This window comes from Rhipicephalus sanguineus, chromosome 7, assembly GCF_013339695.2.
Source record: "Rhipicephalus sanguineus isolate Rsan-2018 chromosome 7, BIME_Rsan_1.4, whole genome shotgun sequence".
NCBI classification, from domain to species: Eukaryota; Metazoa; Arthropoda; class Arachnida; order Ixodida; family Ixodidae; genus Rhipicephalus; species Rhipicephalus sanguineus.
Genome location: NC_051182.1, coordinates 166,344,628 through 166,367,914, shown reverse-complemented (window position 1 = coordinate 166,367,914; position 23,287 = coordinate 166,344,628). Strand labels below are relative to the sequence as shown.

The following is a 23,287-nucleotide window of genomic DNA, read 5'->3' as shown; positions in this document are numbered from 1 at the left end:
CTTGTGCAAGCTGCGCAATGTTTTTTCTTAGTTATGTTGTTTCTTTTCCTGCACCGAGTGTTGCGTTACCTTGAGGAATAGGTGCCAGGATACTTTGTCAAATATTCCTTGACTAAGATCGGCGCGTTGAAATCGATGCATGCACTTGAAAAAAACCAGCGCAAAAACAACGGAACATGCAGAGAAAGAAGGACGCAGGACGAGCGCTCTCTAACAAATGAAACTTATTGAACAAGTGGGAACACATGAGTATCCAACACCATGCGTGCTCAGGGTTCTATGTCGCACGGAAAAATTTCCTGAGCATGTGTACCTCGCGATGGAAGATTCAGTAAAGGATGGAAGGTTCGAAATGCTGCGTGATGACTGTGTATCTGAACTTAAGTAGCGAGGTAGACATGCTCAGAAAAATTTTCCATGTTACATAGAATCCCGCGCACACATGATGTTGGTTACTCGTGTGTTCCCGTTCGCTCAATTCCAGTTGCTATATAGACAGCGCTCGTCCTGTGCCCTTCTTTCACTCTGTGCTCCGCTAGTTGCGCGATCGATTTTTCTTGCCTTTGTACGGCAACCATAGCTGACAACAAGCCATTTGCTGTAAATACGAACTCGTACGGTAAATAAAGAGAATTTATTAGCGATTTTATGAACTTGCATAAATCAGTCGTCTCAAGCTCATCTCAGCGAGCGGCCCGTAGTCCCGAAATTTAGTCCAACAAGGGCCGGGAGTGTGAAGAAAGTCGGAGCGGGGAGGAGGTCACCTAACTTTGTCATTTGAAAGAATGCCTTTCCGATATCTCATGTCCGCAGGGGATTTGACGTAGGTTTCGAGAAAGACATGGATACCGATCTGCATAATGACTAAAATTCTGAATTAGAGTTTTTTATCCACGGTGATGCTTCAACACATAGCGACCGCATGGGGCGCCTCAGGAAAAAAAAAAACAATGCTTCAGACCGGTCCCGTCTCTGTAGCTGTCCTGAACAAAGCGTTATGAATTGCAATAGGCGAGAAAATAATGCAAATGCCATTTGGCAAAGTTTATTCCTTGTGAAGCCGCGGGCCACGTGCTTGAGACCCCATGGCATAAATGATACAAGCGACTCCTGGCCAATGATGTTCACATGCTTTGAAAAAGTGGCTACACAACCCGAAATTCAGTTCTGTTGCCAATATTTGGCTACGAGAAAACCGCCGTAGATTCAGGTACCGTGAACTGAACGTTTCGTATGCAAGAAAAACGCATCATCGCAACACTATTCGTAACCTTTGCGAAGTGTGACTGTTTAGAGAGAGAGTCCAGCCTCCTCGTGGGTTTTCTTCTCTAGTTTTATTTTAATCAGACAGCTATCTCTTTGTAATTTTTTCAAGTTCACGTGTGCGGTTGTTTTGGTTGAAAGAAGGCGAAATGCTAACAGGAAGATGGCGACTTTATTGGCCACAGGATTAAAAAGAATGACTCCTTCCAATCGCACATAAAAAAATACCTGTTACTTTCTTTACTGCGCGTCAAAGATAGCAGTTGTTTGCTACCTTCAGTAACACAACGTTTTTTCCCGTTTACCTTGTCAGACGGGTCGTCAGGATTGATGGAGTAGTTGCCAGGATTCAGCGTGAGCGTTTGAGGAAAGCCTCTGGTTATCCTCGACTGAGCGCCGTTGGACATTTGAGGCAGCAGTGGCGATGGCTTCATTTCTATGTAGGTCTCGGCAAAGCGCTTGTGGAACATAGGTGGCTTGGCTCTCGGTGCTGCAAGGATAACGTTGAAGGTCATTCACTCGCCATAGCTCAGGCATCGGCCACATATTTGATGCTAAAACTACGCGAAATTCGACGATCCTGGCGGGCATGCTAACTTGTAGGCTCGCTTTCTGACACCACTAAACATGTCGCAGAAGCTATTGTTGGTAGATCACGTCGGTTATGACATCTGGTATCACCAGAGTATGTATATGGACGCCTGTTAGATTTATTTAATGCAAGTTCATCAGGCTCACCTTGTCGTTTACTCGTGTTTTTGATAATATCGCCTAATCATCTTGTGCATTGGCGACCTCGTTGTATGCTTGCCTTCCACTTGGTCTATCACTTTGGCTACAGTTAACTGGTACGCCGCATCACATGCCCAGAATAGGAAAGCCTCAGTATTACGACTTTTCGCTTTGAAAGAACGTTCAGGAATCATTTTCCTTACGACGGCCGCGACATTTGCTCGTTTGCCTGTGCATGGGACTGTCGAGAACCTATGCCAGCACCTTTATTATTTAACATATTGCAACGGCTAAGCGCAGCAAGACAGGGACAACGGAAACGAACGCACAGAGCGCCCCGTGTGTTCGTTTCCGTTGTCCTTATCTTGGTGTGTTTACCGGTTTCAATATGACACCTTACCAACTAGCTCGAACCCAGCCTCTAATTTATTATTAGTATTTTCTTCACCAGCTTTCTTATTTCACATTTTTTCGCAAGGTGCATGACTCGCACGCATACATTACCAACGGAAAGACCGGGGTGTAAAAACAGACGAATTTTAATTGTCTGGCCAATGTCCTTGTCTTTCATAATTTTTCGCCGAGTTTCTATACGCGTATCTCCCTGCTGCGACTTTTCTGGATCCCAGATATTTCTGGATTAAAGAAAAACGTAATGCTCGACGACATCTGTTACGACATTATTTATCCGAATCATATATCTGCTCTTTGCTGCTGTTGTAACTTTAGTCTTTTTGATGTTATCAAGTACTGATTGGTAGTAAGGCTAAAACATGGGGTAGTTGGTATCACGTCACCGCAGAACACATTGCTATGTATGACTACAGGCAAGAAAAGACGACACACGAAGAAGAAGGACTTGTTTTGTTAGTTTTGTTGTCAGTAGCGCCTGTGGTTTGTGGTTCTATGTGTCCGTTGTGTCTTTCTCGCGCTATACATGATGTCTATTGACACACGAAGACAATCAGGGTGACGCACACAAGAGCGGTTTAAAAAATCTCAGCGTGGAACAGCGTGCGAAGACGGCACAACGGAATGAAGCACACAGACATATAGCGCTGTGTTTGTGTGCTTCATTCTGCTGACCCTCTTTGCGCGCTTTTTCATGTTCAGATACGTTTCACGCTCTGGCATCATACGAAGCGGCTATGTTTTGGAAATAAGGTATGACTAATCGCTGGCTTCAGATTTGCTGCTAATAAGATGGGAGAAGTTTCCACTCCAGCGCTTTTTAAAACCTTCTAGAGTGGGCGTCACCCTGTTCGCGTAAGTGTGCCGTGGTGGTTGTGGTGGTGGTGGTGGTGGGGTTGCCACGGACAGGCTAGCCTGGCAGGCATGGCCGGCAATTTCTCCGCCTGAGCGACTCTTTCCATGCAGCGTGTCTCACCATATATACATCACTTAAACCGGTCTCTCGCAGAAAACGTACAATGATATCAGCCACTTCCTTGCGAATCATCCGCACACTTGCCGGAAACAAAATGTCTTCGGCGCATCCGTGGGGAAACCCTCTGTTCTTCATACTGTACTCTCCCTTTCGGAGCAAAAGCGCTCACCAGATGTAGTGATGTATATCCCCCGCTTCCCAGTGTACAACGAGGAAGGAGCGCCTCTTACTTTAAACAACCATGCAGGAGTGTAGGCCGATCGTGTTCTTGCTCTATACAGCAGGGTTGACTCGGCGCGAATAAGTCCTCTTGTGACGTCTCTTCTAGCCCTCAAAACCCAGCAGCGCGTTCAGCTGAGTAGCCAGTAATTGCTAAAAAGGGTACCTCCGTGGAATCTCGGTACAGTATCGAGACCTTGCCAACGTACCACTCATGTTGACGTTGTAGCGCAGCTTGTAGAGCCCGGCTTCGAGGAAGAATTCGGGAAGGAAGATCATGGACTTTGTGCGTGAGTCGAGCATGGTCAGGTCGATCTGCCGCACGGGGTCGCCCGTCTCGTTCAGCAGGAACGCCTCCCAGGCACGCGTCACGTCGATGGAGATGTTGCACTCGACGGACGTGAAGGTATACAGCTCCACTGGGCGCAATCTGGGTGTACGCACGTGAATAGCTTTGAGGAACAACGAATATCGTAATTATGGGGTGCTACGTGCCGAAACCACTACATAATTGAGGCAGGCTTATGAGGCACGCTGTACATACCACCTCGCACAACTGTCAATCCTACTAAACGCTGTAGTGGGCGGAGGGGGGGGGGGGTAATGCGGAATAATGTTAGACCATATTAAAAACGAAAATGTGATATTACGTATATTAATCAATTTTTTCAAGGACTTTTAATCTTATTAACTACGACCTGCCTATCAGGAAGCTATAAAGGTATAGTTTTCGTCGTATGGCTGCGTCGTTATATATATATATATATATATATATATATATATATATATATATATATATATATATATATATATATATATATATATATATATATATATTCTAGCAAACTGCGCAGCAGCAAACGGGACACAAAGAAGAAACGAAAGGGACAGAAGAGCGCAGACTCACATCTGATTTTATTGTAAACGTAGTCGACCTAAACAATGTCCAGCAAAAGACAACGTGTCACAGTCAAAGTTTATCAGCGTACCGCGAAACCCACACCAAAAAACCCACACAAAAAATCCTAACAGGCGCACGTGAAAGGCCACGTAAGTCAACAGTATAGGATGTAGAAGTGAGATATGCATACTCTTTATCTAAGAGACTTATAGAGGGTTCACTGACGCACTCTTCTGCCTTTCTTCTAATATGGAAAGCCTCTATTATTCTTCGCGCTATGTATCTGCTATCTCTAGATATGACATTCGCATCTTGAAAAACAGGCTCGCAACAGCACTCCCTGCAGTGCGCTGGCAAACGCAAACCCGGGCTCTTGGATAGTGAACGCCCGTGTTCTTTTAATCTCATGTTTATGCGCCTCCCGTTTTCACCAATATAAGACCTCCCGCAAGTCAAGGGCACCTGATACCAGGTGCCAGATACCAGGTGTATAAGGTGCCCTTGACTTGCGGGAGGTCTTAATCACAAGAAAACAACAGAAAAGGATAAAATTATCACGGAATCACACGAAAAGGACAGAAAAGAGCACGGAAGAGCTGATAAACACAAGAGGAAACACAAAAGAAGATAAAGAAAAGATAAACAGAAGATTTCGTGCAGCTTTCACTCGGGGTGCAAGTGGCTTAGACTTTTCTATTGCGACTTAGCTTGGAAGCAGGGCAGCTTATACGTACCTGTAAAATATCGTAGCGTTCGCAGGGTCCAGCACCTGGTTGCGGATCTTGATGATGGGCGGCTTGCACGGTTCGTTGTTGACCGTGAAGTTGAGCACGCTCGTCTGCTCGCTGATGTCGTTGAAGGCGGTCAGGGTGAAGACGTAGTCGAAGCCTCGCTCGTAGATGTTCTGCAGCCAGAGCGGGTTCTCGAGCTCCCCTTCGAGCTGGAACTGCTCGGGCCGGTATCGCGTGAAGCACTGGGAGCGGGAGCCGTAGGCGCGCTTGGGCGACTCGTCGCCGTAGTCCACCACCACGCACGTGTCGGTGCCCATCAGGTCGAAGGTGACCATGAAGTTGCGGATGTGCTCGTCCTGGAACAGGGGACCAATGGCGCTGGGTAAGAAAGACATAAATGACAGGCGGCGATTCCACTCATCACCTTCGTGTAAGTGCCGTCTTCTTTGAGGATACTAACCGCTTTAAAGAAACCTTACGCCCCAATATATCGCTCTGATTTTTGTTGTTATTGTTCAAACTGAGCACCATCCTTATCGCTAACCGTAGACAGCTGGGCTAGTTCGTTTTATTGATAGCTGCGTAACGTGATATACTTGTCCCCTTGTCTCTGTCCTGCTCGCCTGTATCATATTACACTATCATTATTACGTATGTCGATTATCTATCTTGATTTATACACCAAATCTCGCATTTTAGTTAATGATTAAGACATCATGTATTATATTTTCCTTTTGTGCGGCTAGTATTCGCGTAACTACGGTAATCTATTCGGGATTTATCTATGAATTATTGTGCTTTTGTCCTTTGACTTTCCGCTAATATTGTGTAATTTCTTGTGTCCCGTTCCGTACTTATTTGCAATTTTGTGTATTTCTTCCCTACCCTCTTTCATGCCATTGGCCCTGAAGGTATTGTATATAAATAAATGAATGACTAAATAAAAAATAAAAACGGTCTTTGTCGTAGTAGTAAATTACTCTTTCTTAATACCTAAAGCACAACTCCTGTCATAACAACTCGCCTGGTAAGTGAGAAAACACGTAAGAAAGAAAATGCCGGTGGCGACGCCACCTCGAAGTTCCCGCACCAGCCCGCTGTGACGTCATCGATTTTGATGGTGTGTACTGGGGCATACGTAGTTATTAATCGGTGAAAATGATGCAGAAGCGTAAAATTGCACCAGGCGTCATCTGTATTGCGAAATGAGTGGGTGGTTTAAAGACCCATTACAGAAAGCCATGGCATAAATAATCATTCTCATCGGCAACAGCATCAACAAAACGTGCAGCTACTTAAGTGTGAGTATGGACCCCTAGCGGGTACTTTGCTAATTCGCCGAATGATGAATTATGGCGTAGTGGGCATTGGCAGCTTAACTTGCAGTAGGCATTCTAAACGGCCAACGTTACGCGTACAAACCTGCTTTTCCTCGCGGCACGGTTGAGGTACCCACCGAGAAGCGAAGCCTGGCTAGCCAATGAGAAGGCGTTGCACTATCGCGTTCTACTCTTGAAGGCGAAGCTCATGCGTTCTTTTTAAGTGCGGCGGAACTCTATGGGCCCGGCTTGTCGTCCGTCAGTAGATCTCATGTGGCGGGATCACGCTCAAGATCAAGTGGTCAATACAGGCCTAAAACAAGGCTATCAATGCTCAAATCCGGGTTGAAATAAACGAACAAGGTCTAAAATAATACTATTCACAGAAATAACCAAGAAGTAATCGCAATAATTAATTTAAAAAGGCTTCGGAAACATGCGGCTGGGACCCGCGACGCGGTAGAGAAGGCACTGCCGCCTCGCCAAGCACTCGATGGCGCCTCCCACCGGCTCTCCTCCGGCGCCGGTGTTACGAACTCCTGCGAGAGATCATTCACCGACAGGGACTAACAACAGCGAACGGGAATCGCTGGGTGACTGTGCTATGTACTTCCTCAGGTTTCCCAGTAGTGGAGCTGCATTTAGCGCAGGATTTAGAACTACACCAATCGCTTCTCAAGAACGACATATTAGCGCTGGATTTAAACTATACTTTTTTTTGCTTCACTTCCCTCACGCCTGCTTTTTCATACGAAAGTGTTTTATGCCGGGGTCCACCAATACTTTCATGACGTATTTCCGTCAGGGAAGTACGTCAGCAAAATGAACGTCATCACGTCATCAAATGGCAAAGAAAAAAAAAACTATAAGAAGAAGTTCCGTTGACAGGAGCCGAACCCCCGACCTCTCGGTCCGCGACAATGGCTGGCGGGCTTAGCCCACTGAGCTATAGACCACCAAACACATAACGGCGGCTACATGAACGCGCCTTTTATCTTTCACACTTTCCTCTCACAGTGCTCTTGGATGGATGGATGGATGGATGCTATGAGCGTCCCCTTCATAACGGGGTGGTGACATGTGTGCCACCAGGCTTGAAAAAAAAAAAACTTCGTTTCTTCCGTAATTAGCTCCGGCAACGCGCCGTTGCTAGGACAGTCCCATTTGGCACGTTTCCAATAGGAGAAGTGTAATTTGGTCCACGCTTCAACACACCGCGAGGTGGCGGCTTTAGCCCAAGCCTCGCTCACAGCATCCATCCATATCGAAAAATAGCTCTCCGACGCTCTGCCTGTCGCACCGCATTCCCCGCTCGATCTGTGAGAATCAACGGCCAGGCTAGAGGGAAGACAGGACGCTCGTCGCGTTTCTCTTCGCGTTTCACGACGCTTTGAAAGAGTGCATATCGGGTATTAGTGTTTACTAGGTGCTTGTTGATGCCATCTTTGCGCGGGATTCACCATATGCGGTGTCCAGGTATATCTTGACAACTTCAGCTACCGCAAGGGTTAGATCATGATCATGGGCGTTGGTCGTCGGTACGGAGATGTGCCACTAGGCGTCAACGTGGGTGCGTCCACATCAAACGGTGTTATCTACCAAACAACAACATACATCGTACAAGCTCTCATATACCAATGCAGTACAAACAATCAACTACTTCTGTGACGGCACGTTTCACTTTCGTGTTTTACCGATTCCTATGACGGAGGGATCAGCCATCTTTTGTTCCAGACTACATTCGCATGACGCATAAAAGGCGTTCGTCTTAATATTCTCGAACGTGTGTGCGTTCGTGTTAGTCAATGGAGAAGTATGCCGTACCTTCGGGGTAGTCTCATTCATGTACACATCCAGTCCTTCGATGGGTTCCATGCTGCGGAAACTGACGACGAAGGGATCTGTCCTCTGTTGGACGTGGTTCCAGGCGTACACAAATACATCGTGTTGACCTGGCTGCGGTAAGACAGTTGAGAGAAATGAGAGTTAATGGCACAGTTCACATAATGAAACGGGCGAAGTTATGTGTAGGTTATTCAACTCTCGCATTCAGAAAGTTTTTTTTTAGTAGCACGAGTACCGAGTGACACTCTGCTCTATTCCAGACCACCTCGTCGAGCGCCGGTGCGAGTTGTCCGAAAACCCTGATAAAAATAAAAAATAAATATAAAAGGTATGGAATGGGTTAAGCTAAGTGCTGTATAGACAGAGTGGACATTATGGTACGTCACAAATTACAACTAGAACAATATAATAGTAGAATTTAGCATAAACCCCGATTGCATCTCAGAAACCCATCAGGTCGGGCTCGTAGCGGCACCTGAGGATCGAATCTCAATCACGCGCTTCTTCCTACGTGGCATCGGCAGTGCGCGAAGCACAAAGTTCACCTAGGGAATACGCAAACGAACGCCGAAAATGTATAAAAAGGGGATGGAATATGGGTTAAGCTCAGGGTTGTTTGCGATAGAATGGACATTAAGGTATGTCATGAATTAATATACGCTAACTGACCGCGAACATGTGGCGTATGGACGTCACATCCCCCTCGCCGCACGCTCTCTCCCTTCCGTTGCGCCAACCGGGTTACACAGCGTTCTCCTCGCGTACATGCATCACAGGACAGGGCTCGCGTAGGGCACACTTGCTCCTGCGCTCGCCAGATGTCGCGCGCCTCGCCCTTCCTTCGCGCGCATCGCAACGTGACAAGGAAGGGTTGCCGCTCCTACTGAGAGCAGTAAGGCCCACTGCAAAGAATATCGCAAGGGGGACCATCGCGCATAAACATCTTAGCTGTACGACCATCTTCACGGAGTGGATAGACCGTAGATTGTTTTCGTTCACTTTCACGTGATTCACACATATTAATAAAAAAGAACTTTCTGTTTCCTTGGTTGCATTAAATAAGTATGCACATGTTATCTTAAAGTTGTCTTAAAGCTAACGCGAAACCTTGGTTAGGCCGGCCAAACTTTAACGCTGTTCAAGCCGGTACTCTATATAATGTTTAAATCATCGGCTCGAAGTGCTTAAGCTCCTAAGTACTGGCTTTCTCCGCATTCAGTGAACTCCTTTTTTGTTTAGCTTGTAGAGGTCAAAGCAACTCGTTTCCCTGAGCATGCAATAGTACTTTGTCGCTAGCACACGCTATTAGTGTGCATGCAGACGTTGTGCTCTACTTATGCAACGCAACAAGGCTTACCTCAGGAAAGTTGAGCGTGTACTTCAGTTGCTTGCCCGTGCCGTTAGCCAGGAGTTGGCCCTTGGCAGTCTCGATGATGAACATCTCCACAACGCCTGAAAGTGGCGAGCAAGGAGTTGTTGTACGTAATACGAAACACCAGCTTCTACAGATTCTTGATACATAAAAATATTGCACTGCAGACACACGGTAATTGTGGTTAAACATAGTACCCACCGGTTCCTCTGCGTTCTCTATTGAGATTTTGATTGATTGATTAGTGGGGTTTTTTGGCGCAAGGGCCATGGGTGGCCAAAGAGCGCCATCTATTGAGATTTTGTATGGCGGTTAACTAATTAAATCGTAGAAGCGAAAAGACAATGTGACGGCAAAATTTTAAAACTGAATAACCTAACCCACTTGTCTCATAAGGAATTGAATTTTCGAGCAAGCTAGTAAAAAAAAAATGAGGAAAAAGCACGAAAACAATGACATGAAGCTCTTCAGAAGCTCAGTTGGTTGAGTGACCTTCTTAAAAAAAATAGCTATATATTCATTACAATACAAATCACACCTGCCTTGCATTATTCGTCTTCCTTTGAACCTGTTTCTATTTGTTAGAATGCTGACGTTGTTTTTGCACATGGTCGAAACACTCAATTCTTAGACGGTGTGGGCAAGCCAATGTGCACGAAGTATGGATAAAAAAAAAACAACTTACGCCTTCTCTGCGCGTGAAAGTCAGAGTTCATAGTTGTGAGCCACCTAAAGAACCCAACACTTCCTTTCTCAACAGTAAATTACTTGGACCGTGGCCATAAAAGCATCTTCAGCAAGAGGCGACCATCTCCTTGAAAAACATCTTAGTTTACACTGGTCTAGAAGCGTTTGTCACGAGCCGCTATGTGTAGCGTCATACGAAATTATGTGCTAGTCTGTATACCGTGGGTAAAACTTGGACAGAAATGTGTGCGTCTGGACGTCCTTTTGCAATGTGAACTTATGCAAGTGAACTGTCCATCGTCATTTTTTTTTCATTTATTTCAGTTTGCAATATGAATTTTTTTCTTTACTTGCTCATAACCACTTTTTTTTTTCGCTGCAGAGCTTATAGAAATGTAGTAGCCGAGGTAATATAAACCTCAACCTCTCCACTGCAAGCCAGCTAGAACAGAACAGAAGAACAGATAAAGAAAAGCTTATTTATTCGAATACTCCAAAGTACTCCTGCGGAAATTGTGAAGGCAGCGGAATCGGAAGGGAAAAAATTCTGTACACCTGAGGATAGCAAGGAAATAGGAAACATTGGTTTCAAGATTTTCTTTGAAGTCTTGTGGTGTACTTTTATACAGATGACAGTTGTGTACTCTGTGTGAATTATGTTTTGGACCAAATTTTGAAAACACCAGCGTCAGTGTTCGGCGCGTAATTATTTGCCTAGGTTTGTCTTAAAAGGCCAATCAAGGCGGAAGTTCGAAAAAAAGATGGAATGCTGAAGTTCGCCATGAGAAGTCTTCGAGAATGGAATTCCCCGGTAGCCACCGTTCTACGACTTCTGATCAGAGCACACATTCACATGGCACTCTTTACAGTGGAAAGTGGTCACTGCGAGGGCAAATTATTTTATGCAGAGAATATCACGCACACTGCCAAGCCTTTGAAATTAATTTTATAAATTGAATATTGAGTTGCGAATACCTTCTGCGCGAGCACTGCGCAAACATTTGATCAATCCATGCTCACATGACAAATAAGAGTATTATCTTGCATTTTTTTGCATTTATCTTACTTGTGTGCCTGTTTTGTATGAAAGTATTAATTGTGTGTACCTTGTATTCTGAATATGTGTTCTGCATGATTTTTGTTTTTAATTTTTGAATATGTGTGCTATCGCTGCCTGCATTGTAGAGATGGCTGCGGGCCTCCGTCAAGTTGCTTGTGTCTCAAGCGACTTTTACCCGCTGTCTCCTCCACCACTGATGAAAATAAAGAAATAATTATTACTGTATTATAAATAGACACCTTCAAAACAACGCGTATAGGTCACTGCTCGCTCACCGGTTCCCGTCTTTACCGTGAAGACAACCGGTCGCGTGGTGGGGAAGATGTCGTTGGCCGAGCCGAGTCCCACCCGAAGCGGAGCGTCGTCCGTGGGCTGGAACTGGACCTTGGTCACGAGACCCGTGGTGCGGGTTGCCGTTTCCACCTGTCAATCAGAGTCCGAGATTCAATCGATCCTTACACGCGCAACGCTTTGTCGGTGGAAGATAAAAGTTGCACCCTAATATTCGACTTTTTTTATGAACAGGGGTTAACCTCCCTGTTTTTTCCTTTTCACGTGCTCCTCTTTGTTCCGCATAGATACAAACTCAGCGAACAGACACTGAAGAAAAGAACAAAACGAGCCTTGGACTCAAAGCTAACGCTATTCTTTAATGAACTTCCACAAAAAAAAGGAACAGCGCATGCGGAATATGGAACATAGCGAATAACAATGTAGGGAATATTAGGGAAGTCCGTGTACACTTGGCACTTGGCACAGCGCCGTTGTCGGCCCTTCTTCGCAACTCGCCCCGGTCGTCAAGCGGTTACGGTGCTCGACTGCTGACCCGAAGGTAGCGGGATCGAATCCCGGCCGCGGCGGCCGCATTTCGATGCAGGCGAAATGCTAGAGGCACGTGTACCTAGATTTAGGCGCACGTTAAAAAACACCGGGTGGTCGAAATTTCCCCGGTCATCCACTAAGGTGTTTCTTATAATCATATCATGGTTTTGGGACGTAAAACCCCAACAATTATTATTAGTTTTTAGTACTACCTTATTCGTGTTGGGTCCTGTCAAAATTTCGCGCTGTTTTTTCCCCTGTGGCACTACCAATTTCGCAACATTCAGCATATATCGCCAATTGACCGGCTGCTTATATACGTGAAAAAAGAATGTAAGCAGTCGCAAAGCGGCCTACCCTGGTAGTGAGAACGTAGTGCGATATCAGGTTGGAGATGTTGACGGCGACATTGTAGTAGCCAGGCCGGAGGTAGACGTGGCTGAACTTCTGCGACACTTTCTCTGCGGACTCGCTGGGCACTTTCCACTTGGTCTTCTGCCGGTCGCCAAACGCTATTCGCGCCACGGCGTCTGTGGGCAGCTTCTCCGTTTTGGGGTAGGTCAGAGTCAGGTAGATGGCCTCTGTGAAAAGCCGCACATGGCCGTTTTAATTTGCACTAACGTCAGAGTACTAGACCGCAACATCACTGCACATTAGTGCTTAACTATGGAGAGTAGAATAGATATGAGACAAAAAGACGGGACACAACACGGCTGACCGAGCGCTCGCTACTGGTCTTATTAAAAAAAAAAATACACGGAAGCATAAAGCTCACCACTATCAACAGGCGTTAACAAGTTGGTAATGGGTGCTCGGTCGGTCGTCTGGCCTTCTTGTCTCCCGTCTTTTCGCACTCAACTCTATTCCAGACTATGAACGAACACGACCAGCAAAGTATTTTATGGAGAGTAAATTCCTACAAAACAATTGAATGCTACTTAAGCCAAGATAAAAGTTGTCCAGAAATTAATTATTCCTAGATGAATGGTTGTCTGCCACTGTATGCCTGTGTCTATTTCATGTGGTTGCATTAACTAACGGTGCGAATGCGAGGGAGGAACGCGAGGAGGGGGATTTCATATATATTTTGTTATGATGTAATAAACCTTCAGTTGGGAGTAAGCGCTCGTGTTGTGCCCTTCCTTGTCCCTGTCGCGTTAGCGCTTTGAAATGGTTTTAAGTGTGGATTGAAATTATCCGAAGCCCTCCACTTCGGCGTCTCTTGTAGCCTGAATCTCTTAGGGGCGTTAAACTCAATAAAACAACCAACAATCTTTCCGCGTTCTAAGATAATGGCTGCTTTCCTTTGAATTTTTATGCATTTTCCCATTTATGATTCTTCTGCACTGCGCCGTGCCGCCTACATATGTACTTATATCTTATTTCCGGCCGGCATGACGTACCCGGTAGGATTACTGGAGAGTTCGTGAAGAGCTCCCAGGCCTCGGTTACGGGTCTCTGGACAGAGATACTTCGGCGGGCGATGAAGTTCCCGTGCAGGTTGGACGAATTCACCTGCACCACGTACGTACCGGGATCCTTGAAGATGTGCTTCTTCAGGAAACGCTGTCCTGCTAGGACGCCTGCAAGGACAATGGGGAAACGTTCCAAGAGAATTCAACACCTCGTAATATTGACAGAAAGCGAGATCGAGGTAGATGATTTCAACCTTGACCGCATAGTCATATTCTTAACCGAAATAAGTGAAAAGAAAAAAAAACCAGTAGTGTTGATTTTGCAAGCATCACTCACGATTTTACTTCATTAAGGTTCGCCTTGCGTGATGCGTAAAGTTGGTATAGAGATGTCCGCATTTGTTTTTTAGGTCTACAGTAAATTCCCGCATGAATATTTTTCTCTTTTTGCAGCAACAGGTACTCGTACAAAGAGCTGAGCTGTATTATCGGTAAAAAGGTATAATACTTGAAGAATGCTATTAAAAGCGCTTCAACAGGTGGTGGCTTGTTCTTGGTTAACTTAGGGGCCATGGCACTATTTTGAAATGGCGTAATATTTCTACATGACCATTTAGTGCGCTCAACGTCACGCACATCGGCTGCCATCGCGTACAGGAAATGAATACTGCTGTCACGTGACTGAAGAATTATGGAGCTAAAACAGCGATCCTTCAGAGATACGAACGCTATGACATGAGTAGAAAATGAAGCGAGAGATCTAATCTAGAAGCTACAAAAGCGATATATTTATTAAAGATTTAAGACACCGCCTTGTTGTATCTAAAGTCCACACACACGACACGCAACCACCCCGTGAAATCCAGTTGCGGTTTTTCCTCTTTTCATGGAACACCTTAGCGATCGATATTTATTAACCACCGAGTCGTGCTTACTTAATATTGGTCTCAAAGGCAAGTTATTTCTTTAGAATCTGCCTGTTCGATAAGCACTGTGTGTAGAGTATACTGGGGCAATACAGGATATGCTGTTAATATCACGAACCGGAGTAGCAGAACTTATACAAATTCGGGGTGAGCTCTAATAATATTTTATTTTTACGATCTTCCATAGCTTTAGTTTTTTCTCTTACTACATTACACTTACGCTGGACAACCTTTGTGGAGTCCCGAAACATGTTTTCTGTGCTAAAATACAGAATACTGTTCAGTTCATCACTCTATTTAATAATACTATCTTTGCATTCAAGTCTTAAGTAGTAACAACACAAGACATCGGAAGCTTTCAAGCTCTCTACATTTGAATTTTTTTTGAAGTTTCTTGAAGTCGTAAGAAGCTTCCTGTAGCCGTAAACACCAGCTATGCTGACAAGAAAACTTTTATTCAGTACTCAATACCCGTTTATATTTTCCATATTTTAAAAAAATCATACGAACGCAATTCAATACGCTTTCACTTGGACTATTTTTTCTTACGGCCGCCTTACTGTGAATAGCGTCGAACAAGCTTACTTTTGACAACTTCCTTCGTGGTTTGACCATCGCCGAAGTTCCACACCATTGTGACGTCACTCCCACCAAACATGCGTGCAGTAATCTCGACTTCGGTCCCCGTCGGCACTTGGTTGCGGGACACCTCGAGACGGAAGCTGGTCAGTTTTTCTTGACTGCTCACGTCGGCCATCTTGCGTACGGTCGTGTCGTGGTGCCTGTTTTGCAGGCCTGAAAGAAGAGAGACAAACGTGATCACGTACACGCTGCTCATGTATCAAGACTCGTGCTCCTTGCTGGCAACCTCAGGTCACTTAAGTCTGTCTCTTTTATTTTAATGGGATTAATCATGCTGAATGGCCCTCGAATCCTGCCAAGTATCCGTGCCGATGGACTTGAAGCTTCCTGAAGGAACCGTAGGTGCTACCACGTCAGCCTCAACTCGTGCCTTCGCCGCATTTACTTCGCAGCAGAGTGGCAGGCCAGATACGTAGATTTTTACAAATTTTACTAGAGGGAAAAATGTTTTAGAGGCTAGGTGAACCATATTCAACGTTTCGTATCACTGGCTTTACTCAACAATAAAAATAACAAAACATAGACGTTTCGCCGCCTATGCGGGTGGCATCGTCAGTACACAAAAGGCAACGGATGAAATATACACCCTACTTATATTATATCCTGCAGTAAACACCCGGCACACGATTAGTATTGCATGCAGATCGATTGCGATGGATAAACCATGATTCTACAAATTTCCTTGGACCCCATCGCGGGCCCGATAGAGGGAACGCTCGTACTACGATCATATTGCTACCAAGGAAATGACGTGTGGCAGTGGATTTGTCTAATACACGTGCTTTTGTTTCCAAAAGTTCCTGTGGCATTCGTATTACGATTCACCTTTTTAAATATCCAATCAATCGTAGTTTGCGCAACGAGGCGATGATTATCGGCTCACGTGCATAGTCACTGCCAATCGTTGGATCTGGAATGCGATGTTTTGTTAAAACATGCAATATCACAAAGTCATTTGGAGCCAGAACGACGAACTTTAGCCGTATCCGTGTACTGTCTGCCATCATCTTCGTGTCGACCAGACCACCATGCTTGCAACTTCTGCAAACACAGTTCCCTCTAGTAAATTTTATAGGAAGCTCTGCGGCCAGACTCATTTACATCTGGCCGGCCTCTCTGTCCTTTCCTTCATTGCCTGGATACGCAAGGATTGGCAGGATACGCAGATGCTCTTGTATAGTCACAATATTAGACGCGCCTGAGACATCTTACGCATTCTGCACACGAGGATATGCGCAAACCGAGAGGTACTCCTAAATAATGGACCACTCACTGATCCTGAACTCGTACGCGCCGGGCTCCACGTAGAGGTAGTCGTAGGTGAGGTTCACGGCGGAGGAAAGCAGAGCGCCGACCAAGTATCGCCGTCCCATCTCCAGCAGGTCGTCGGTGCGGACGGCCTGTCCTTTAAGCTGATTCCGCTTGACCAAGTCAGAGGGCTCGCCACTGTGGGTGGCTCGGTATGCCAAGCGGCCGCCCGAAGTTGTGAAGCCCAGGATGTCTCCTGTCAGGGGTCGATGGGGGACAAAGCGATGGCAAGGAGTTCTTAAACTGCCGACTTACCAGGGGCGTAGCCAGAAATTTTTTTCGGGGGGGGGGTTCAACCATACTTTATGTATGTTCGTGCGTGCGTTTGTATGTGTGCGTGCCTATATACGCAAGCAAAATTGAAAAAATTTCGGGGGGGGGGGGGTTTGAACCCCCCCAACCCCCCCCTTGGCTACGCCCCTGCGACTTACCTACTTTTCAAGAGCGTAAGCTCAAGCTGAAGGCAAGCTCGTAGCGCAAGAAAGAATGGCGACTACTCTGACTCTGTCTACTTACTTGAAAATATACAAACTGACATATCATTTTCTCGCTTAACACGGGGTAAAGCATTGTGGCTGATCAAGAAAGGTACCTTAAGTAGGAATAATTTTAATTCAGTTGTGTGAAAAGAAAATGTTTTCCAAAAGTAGTCATCACACGATTGACACGTCCGGGTACCCTGTCACAAGCGTACAGGCTAGGTTGCCAGCTCGGAATCTCACCAGGGGCAACTCAAGACAGTTCTTGTGGCATACCACAACGCACTTGGCAATAACCTTTCGCGCTCGCCATCCACAAGTATGGAGCCGGATATGCACCACGGGAAGTGCACGAGCCGAATGTACTAAACTCTGAAGATTCGGAGTAGCTTTTCACGAAGGCTGTGTATTAGGTCTCTAGTATATCTGAACCGGGAGCACGTGGCTACGTTGTTGTAAATTTGTACTAATCAATCAATGCCAACTGCACTACTATTTTTATAGCTAAAAATCATTACTACGGCCAAGCTGTATAAGACTAGAGCATGTCCGTCGACCGGCGGCAAAAACGCATGTGCCACAGAAACTGGGCAAACCCCACTACTCACCACTGGTTCTCTAAGAATGAAGAAGGGAACACACGGGCGGCAAGCACCATTAAGAACATTGACGATACGCCAAGCGTATCAAGCCAGTCAAGCCGACGCATGCGCGGCAAAAAGAAGCATGCTGCTCAAATGGAAAACTTCAAAGAAGCATACGCTAAATTCAAAAGGCACTTTCTGGACAGGCATTTTTGATTTAGCTGCAGGGTATGTGATTGGCTATGATTTGAAACTCTGTGCCACCTCTGCGTCGTATGCTAAACAGCTTCGCCGGTCTCCCACCTTCACGGATCGGAATAGTTCGTAAATTTTTAATATTATTATTATTATTAGTGGAGATGAAGAACATACACATGTACAAAGGACAAATCAGAAACACGAAGGAAGCAGGCTGACAACTGCCACCGAGAGGTGCGCCACGCCTGCTTACTTGTTATTCAGCGAGTACGCATAGCAGTTGAAGATAGGAAAGATAAAAGTAAATAGGGAAGGAGTGTGCCACCACCGTGTTCAGCCATTTAAGACATTTGCTATTGTTGTGAGCCTGAATATACGGATAACAGAATCATCGACAAACCGGCGACTATGGGCACCGGGCTGGATAGGCGGTGCACGAAGTAGCCCTTGTTGACCATGATGGAGATCGTTTCGACCATCTTGTAGATCGAGTAGACCTGGTTCTTGGGACACTGGTCGTTGCGCAGACAGTTGGCTTCCTGCGAGCATAGTGAGGCCCCCTCGTGGCAGGTGACGTTGTTGCCCAGGAAGGTGCAACCCTGACATGTGGGACGCAGGAGCTGCGTGGTGGAAGCACAGTAAAAGTACAAGAGCCGTTAGATCCGCTCAGTGCTGTCTAAACAGCAGTATCCAGTGTATAATCAACATTTTTTATTTGTCTTCGTTTTGCTCGCCAGTACACGACTGAGGGCGCGCTTGAGAATGACCACTTAAGGAGGGGATACTGACATGAAATTTCGAAGGTGAGTTTACTATGCCATATAAATATGCTCTACGCAAGTGTGAAGCCCAGTAAGTGCTGATAAAATATGCTATTTGGACATTAAAGTCCATTTTTGCATGGCGCACCTGCTGACATCGACATCAGCGTGACTTCAGGCTACAGTGTCATTTCTGGTGACTTAAAGCACCAGTATGGCTTGTTGTGATGACGTCAGGCACCGAAAAAATTCAAGATATCCGCTTGTACATACATCCCAAAAAGCATTCAAAATGGCCGCTTGCGCGTCACCAACGGATCCAGGAACGCCGCAGTCGTGGAAACGTCACCATATCTTGCGCGAGCACGTGACGAGAAGCTCATACCATGTTGTGACGTCAGGGTACAATAGGAACCGAAACTAGCTTTTAAAAACATGCTATAATTACTTTATGAGGGTGCACTCACGTTTACCAGTACATTTTCTAGGCTCTTAAGGGCTTGGCCTCTCATTTGAAAAAGAAAAAAAACAACTGAAAATTTTCGTGTCATGACCCATTTAAGTGAAAGAGTTATACTCTGCTTTGGCAATCGCAGGCTAAGAGCCGCATCCTGCATGCTCTACCTAACTCCACGCACGAGCCCTCCTTCATCGAGTTTTCATTTCGCACCAAGGAGTGAGAAACACGGATTATTGCTTCATCTGTCACTTTTTGCTCTTTCCTTGCTGTGAACAAAAGCACGGATCCTTGACCTGCGTATAGGCACAGTGCAAAAATGTTTCAAAAGCCGGCTGAATTCATGATTGTAAAATGTTTACTCCGACTTGACACAACAATTATTAACAAAATGGCATAAACTCATTTGTTGGCAGTGTAAACTGAGGATGCCACTTGCATAGGTGGCTACACGTCTATGCCATTTTGTTAACCATTGTTAACCATTGTTGAGCTAAGTTGGAGCACAGGTACAGCCAGCAAGCTGCAGCTGCAAGAGCAGCTAAATGTCGCCATAGTTCAAGATCGCACTCACAAGTATGTCCATCTTTCCAGGGACGCTTCCATATCCGTGGATGACGTCAATCTGACCCGAGTGCACGGTTCGTGCCATCGGCAGCACGCCGGAGTCGGCAGAGTCGTCCTCGTCCGCCACAACCTCCTCCGTCTGGAACTGGGGCACTGGCTCTCCCATCAATATGGGAACCACGTCTGCGTCGTGCAATGGACACACGGAATCTAATGGGCTGAACTAGTAGCGTGTTGGTTGAGACTGGACAACAGGAATGACGAGCTCCATTACAGAGCCAGACACGCGTCACTTATATCCTTGAATACTTCTGATATTCAGTATCTGACTTCAGTATCTGATTCAGTATCTAAATGTTTCGGACACGATATTGAGATCAGGAATCCAGGCATTGAAATTTCGCACGCATGCGCGTTGCGTGTATAATGTCACGATTTCGTGACGGTGAAGAAAGCAGAACGCAGTCGGAAAAGATGAAACACTTTATTGGGCGAATTTGTGCCCATTAAAAAGAAAGACTTGAAGACCAAGCAACACTCGCTGTGCAAAGATAACGGGAAGCACGGACGTCGGGCGCCGACTAATCGGCTCGTCTGTGAAATGTGTTGGCTTTTATAGATCATTTCAGCGTCATTGCTGGTGCGCGCGTTAGCTCTAGAATAAACTCGGCTGTTCATGTCCTGCAAAAGAGTCTGAAACAATCGCGAAGTGTCCAAACATGGCGGGTGAAGCCCGATCATCATATTAAAATAAAGAGAGTAAGCGTGCGTGGCAACATGTCCTACGATGCCTTCAGAAAATGAAGTTTGCTATTCTTAGTCGACATATGTGCAGTCCTGTATGTTGTCTTTCTTGCTGCCATTTCTTCCGAGATGGAAACACAAGTGGTAGCAGACTTGCAACGTATAAACAGCGATAGCATAACGTATACGCACCGGGCAGTTTCATGACCTGTCGTCGTGAACCATCACCAGGGTCTACGTCAGCGGTCATGTCAGCGCCCGCGCTCACACTCAGGTGGCAGGTAAAACCGGCCCCAGGCTCCACCAGCGCGGGGCAGTTCCAGTGCACCGAGTCCTCGTCGGGAGCTGTGGTCACCACCACCATGGCCTCTGCTCGAACCGTGTACAGCTACAGAGCAAGCAAGAAACTATGCAATGCCCACTCAGTGAATTGCTCCCATGTCACGCCTACGTTATAGGTACAATCCAAATCACCACTGTGCTAGGACATTGTGCGCTCCCAGAGTCGCCGCAGTTTCTATATTGGTTTGACCCATTTACTAGCCTGGTGACGGGTGAAGAATCGAGAAAGGCAAAACCTGTAAACAGCAGTTTTCAACCATGACAAATGTTTGCAACCCTAGATGGCTTTGTTCACAAGCGCTAATTACGTGACATTTGTATGAAGTAGCATTGTCGACAATTGCATCATTCAGTGCTTGCACATGAAGAAGTTTTTAGAGCATTGTTATAACTCTATCAGAACTTGCGTGGCGTTTCGTGTCATTCATAGGTAAGAAACAGGGCTGTCAACTGTTTCAGGCCCTTTCTTGGTTGCTCCAGAAAACGGACTATATCAAGTGCACATACCGTTACACTGGCCAGAAGTTCAGAAAGCTAGAAAGCACGCAGAAGGGGCAGTCTTTCCTTGTGTTTTATAGAAAGCTTGATCGAACAACTATACCTCAATGCAATGTCCTTTTTTGTCAAGCAATACAATACGGAGATGTAGCTAACAATGCAAGTGCCTAAGTCTTTCAATATGCGATTACCCTGAACAAGAGCTTATTCGGTAAACAAGTACCGGTACTACATTGTAAGTCATGCTGATCGTTTAGGAACAAAACGACGTCAGGCAGAACGAGTTTATCGCAAAGTTCTGTAGTGGGCAAGTTATTTAGGCATACTAAAGCTAGCGCGCAAATCAACGAATAGACAGGCATGGAGCCAGTTGACAAAACACGAGGCCGAGCGAAAGCTATCAACTGTTTGCTTTTCAGAAAGACTACGTAAATTGGTAGCCTACTTGAATGCGCAACGCTGCTCTCTCCAACCTCGGGCTGGAACACTTGGAATAAAGTTGTAAACAGGACAATCTTGCTGAGTTAAACTCGGTTACAACCTAAGAAAAAAGTGTAAGTTCCACCCACAAAACCGCGGCGCGCTTGCCTTTCAAGACAGTTGTGCTAGCTGAATTTCTCTCGAACCTCAAGTACTTTTTTATCGGATAATGTAAATACTACGTGTATTAAGAGTTAAACCTTCGTCGTGATTACCTAAAACATTACGTCTGGCTGAGCAGCGATGCCACAATCCCAGGCGAAATTTACCAGGGCCTAAAACCAGCGGCACAAGCGTGCGTCGTATGGGAAAGTCGACTATCTGAAACGCTGAAGAAGCGTTCGACGTCACGAACATGACAGCCCTAATGGATGGGGCATTCATGCAAATTCTCTGTGGGAGGGACAGCGATGTCTGCGGGCGGAGCTGACATTATTTCTTAGGTTGTAAACGAATACAGTTGGTTCATTACTTGAAGATAACAGGTGCGGCGCTAAGTAGACGAGGGCTATGGCGCCCGTGTATGTCGGCTGGGGTGCACCGTCTTAGTCCTCGTCTCCATACCGCCGTACCTTTTGCCCTCAAAAAGTTGTGAACTCCTAGCCTACGATTGTGCTAGTGGGCTGGACGTTAATGCGGGATGAAATGATAATGTCTCGACTGCGACTAGTACCGAAACAGTAAAACAGTAGGATCCACTCACGTCCGAGGCACCGACGGGAGTGGCGAGCGCGACGATCTTGTAGGTGCCGGGTCTCCAGTAGATGTAGCGGGGTTCGGTATTCAGCGTACCCTGCGTTCCGGGAAGTCCGTCGCCGAAGTTGAAGAGCACGGTGGCATTGCGACCGGACTTGACAGCCAGGTGCAGAGTGACTTCCTCGCCGACGTCCACCACCGACGAGGAAGGCATCACACGGAGTCCCTCGACGGGCGAGAAGAGGTCCGAGTGGAAGAAGCGTGTCGACAGCTGCTCGCCCTTGTCGCACACGTCCTTCTTGGTGGCCGTCAGTCGCTCCGCTGAAACAGAACGACGTCTCTTAGTACACAGCACTGCATTTTCAGGGCGCCTCTAACATTAAGCTGCGGCACCTCCTCGGCCTCCGACAAAGCAGCGCCAATGCACTACACAATACGAAAGCGTGTTATCGTCCGAAGGGAGGATGTTTGGGCGTGTTGGTAGTTCATCATACTTCAGAAACCATGGCGCACTAAATGGGAAGGATGCGCATCTCGACGAGTTGGTGATCGTACATCTTGTCAAGAGACAGCGTGCTTGTAAAACGAAGACAAAAGGAGGAGGAAGCACACAAGACGAGCACTTCCTCCTCCTTTTGTCTTCGTTTTACATGCACGCTGTTCCTTCACAAGACGCACTAAAGGGACGCGAGACAAGATGAAGACAGGACAGTTGTCCTGTCTTCATTTGTCCTGTCGATCTTCATCTTGTCTCAAGCACTGATTGGGTGAAGTGTACGTCAATAAGCCGGCCATGGAACCAATAGAACGTTTTTCAGGTAACGGTTTATGGATAAAGTTCGACAAAATCTC

At 46.1% G+C, this 23,287-nt stretch overlaps 2 protein-coding genes across 2 annotated transcripts in view; one reads left to right on the top strand and one right to left on the bottom strand.

Annotated features, from left to right (window-relative positions):
* The window catches only part of LOC119400492 (motile sperm domain-containing protein 2), a 200,481-nt gene that overhangs the window by 85,885 nt on the left and 91,309 nt on the right, over positions 1-23,287 (top strand). The window lies entirely within an intron of this gene.
* The window catches only part of LOC119399241 (uncharacterized), an 84,145-nt gene that overhangs the window by 56,990 nt on the left and 3,868 nt on the right, over positions 1-23,287 (bottom strand). The window contains exons 3-16 of the mRNA XM_037666058.2: positions 22,443-22,756; positions 20,612-20,807; positions 19,683-19,858; positions 18,291-18,510; positions 16,595-16,825; positions 15,265-15,474; positions 13,742-13,921; positions 12,696-12,919; positions 11,792-11,939; positions 9,755-9,849; positions 8,377-8,508; positions 5,237-5,589; positions 3,811-4,031; positions 1,569-1,753 (exon numbers count right to left, since the gene is read on the bottom strand). Coding sequence (XP_037521986.1) covers positions 1,569-1,753; positions 3,811-4,031; positions 5,237-5,589; positions 8,377-8,508; positions 9,755-9,849; positions 11,792-11,939; positions 12,696-12,919; positions 13,742-13,921; positions 15,265-15,474; positions 16,595-16,825; positions 18,291-18,510; positions 19,683-19,858; positions 20,612-20,807; positions 22,443-22,756 — 2,885 coding nt within the window. The remainder of the gene's footprint in view (positions 1-1,568; positions 1,754-3,810; positions 4,032-5,236; positions 5,590-8,376; positions 8,509-9,754; positions 9,850-11,791; positions 11,940-12,695; positions 12,920-13,741; positions 13,922-15,264; positions 15,475-16,594; positions 16,826-18,290; positions 18,511-19,682; positions 19,859-20,611; positions 20,808-22,442; positions 22,757-23,287) is intronic.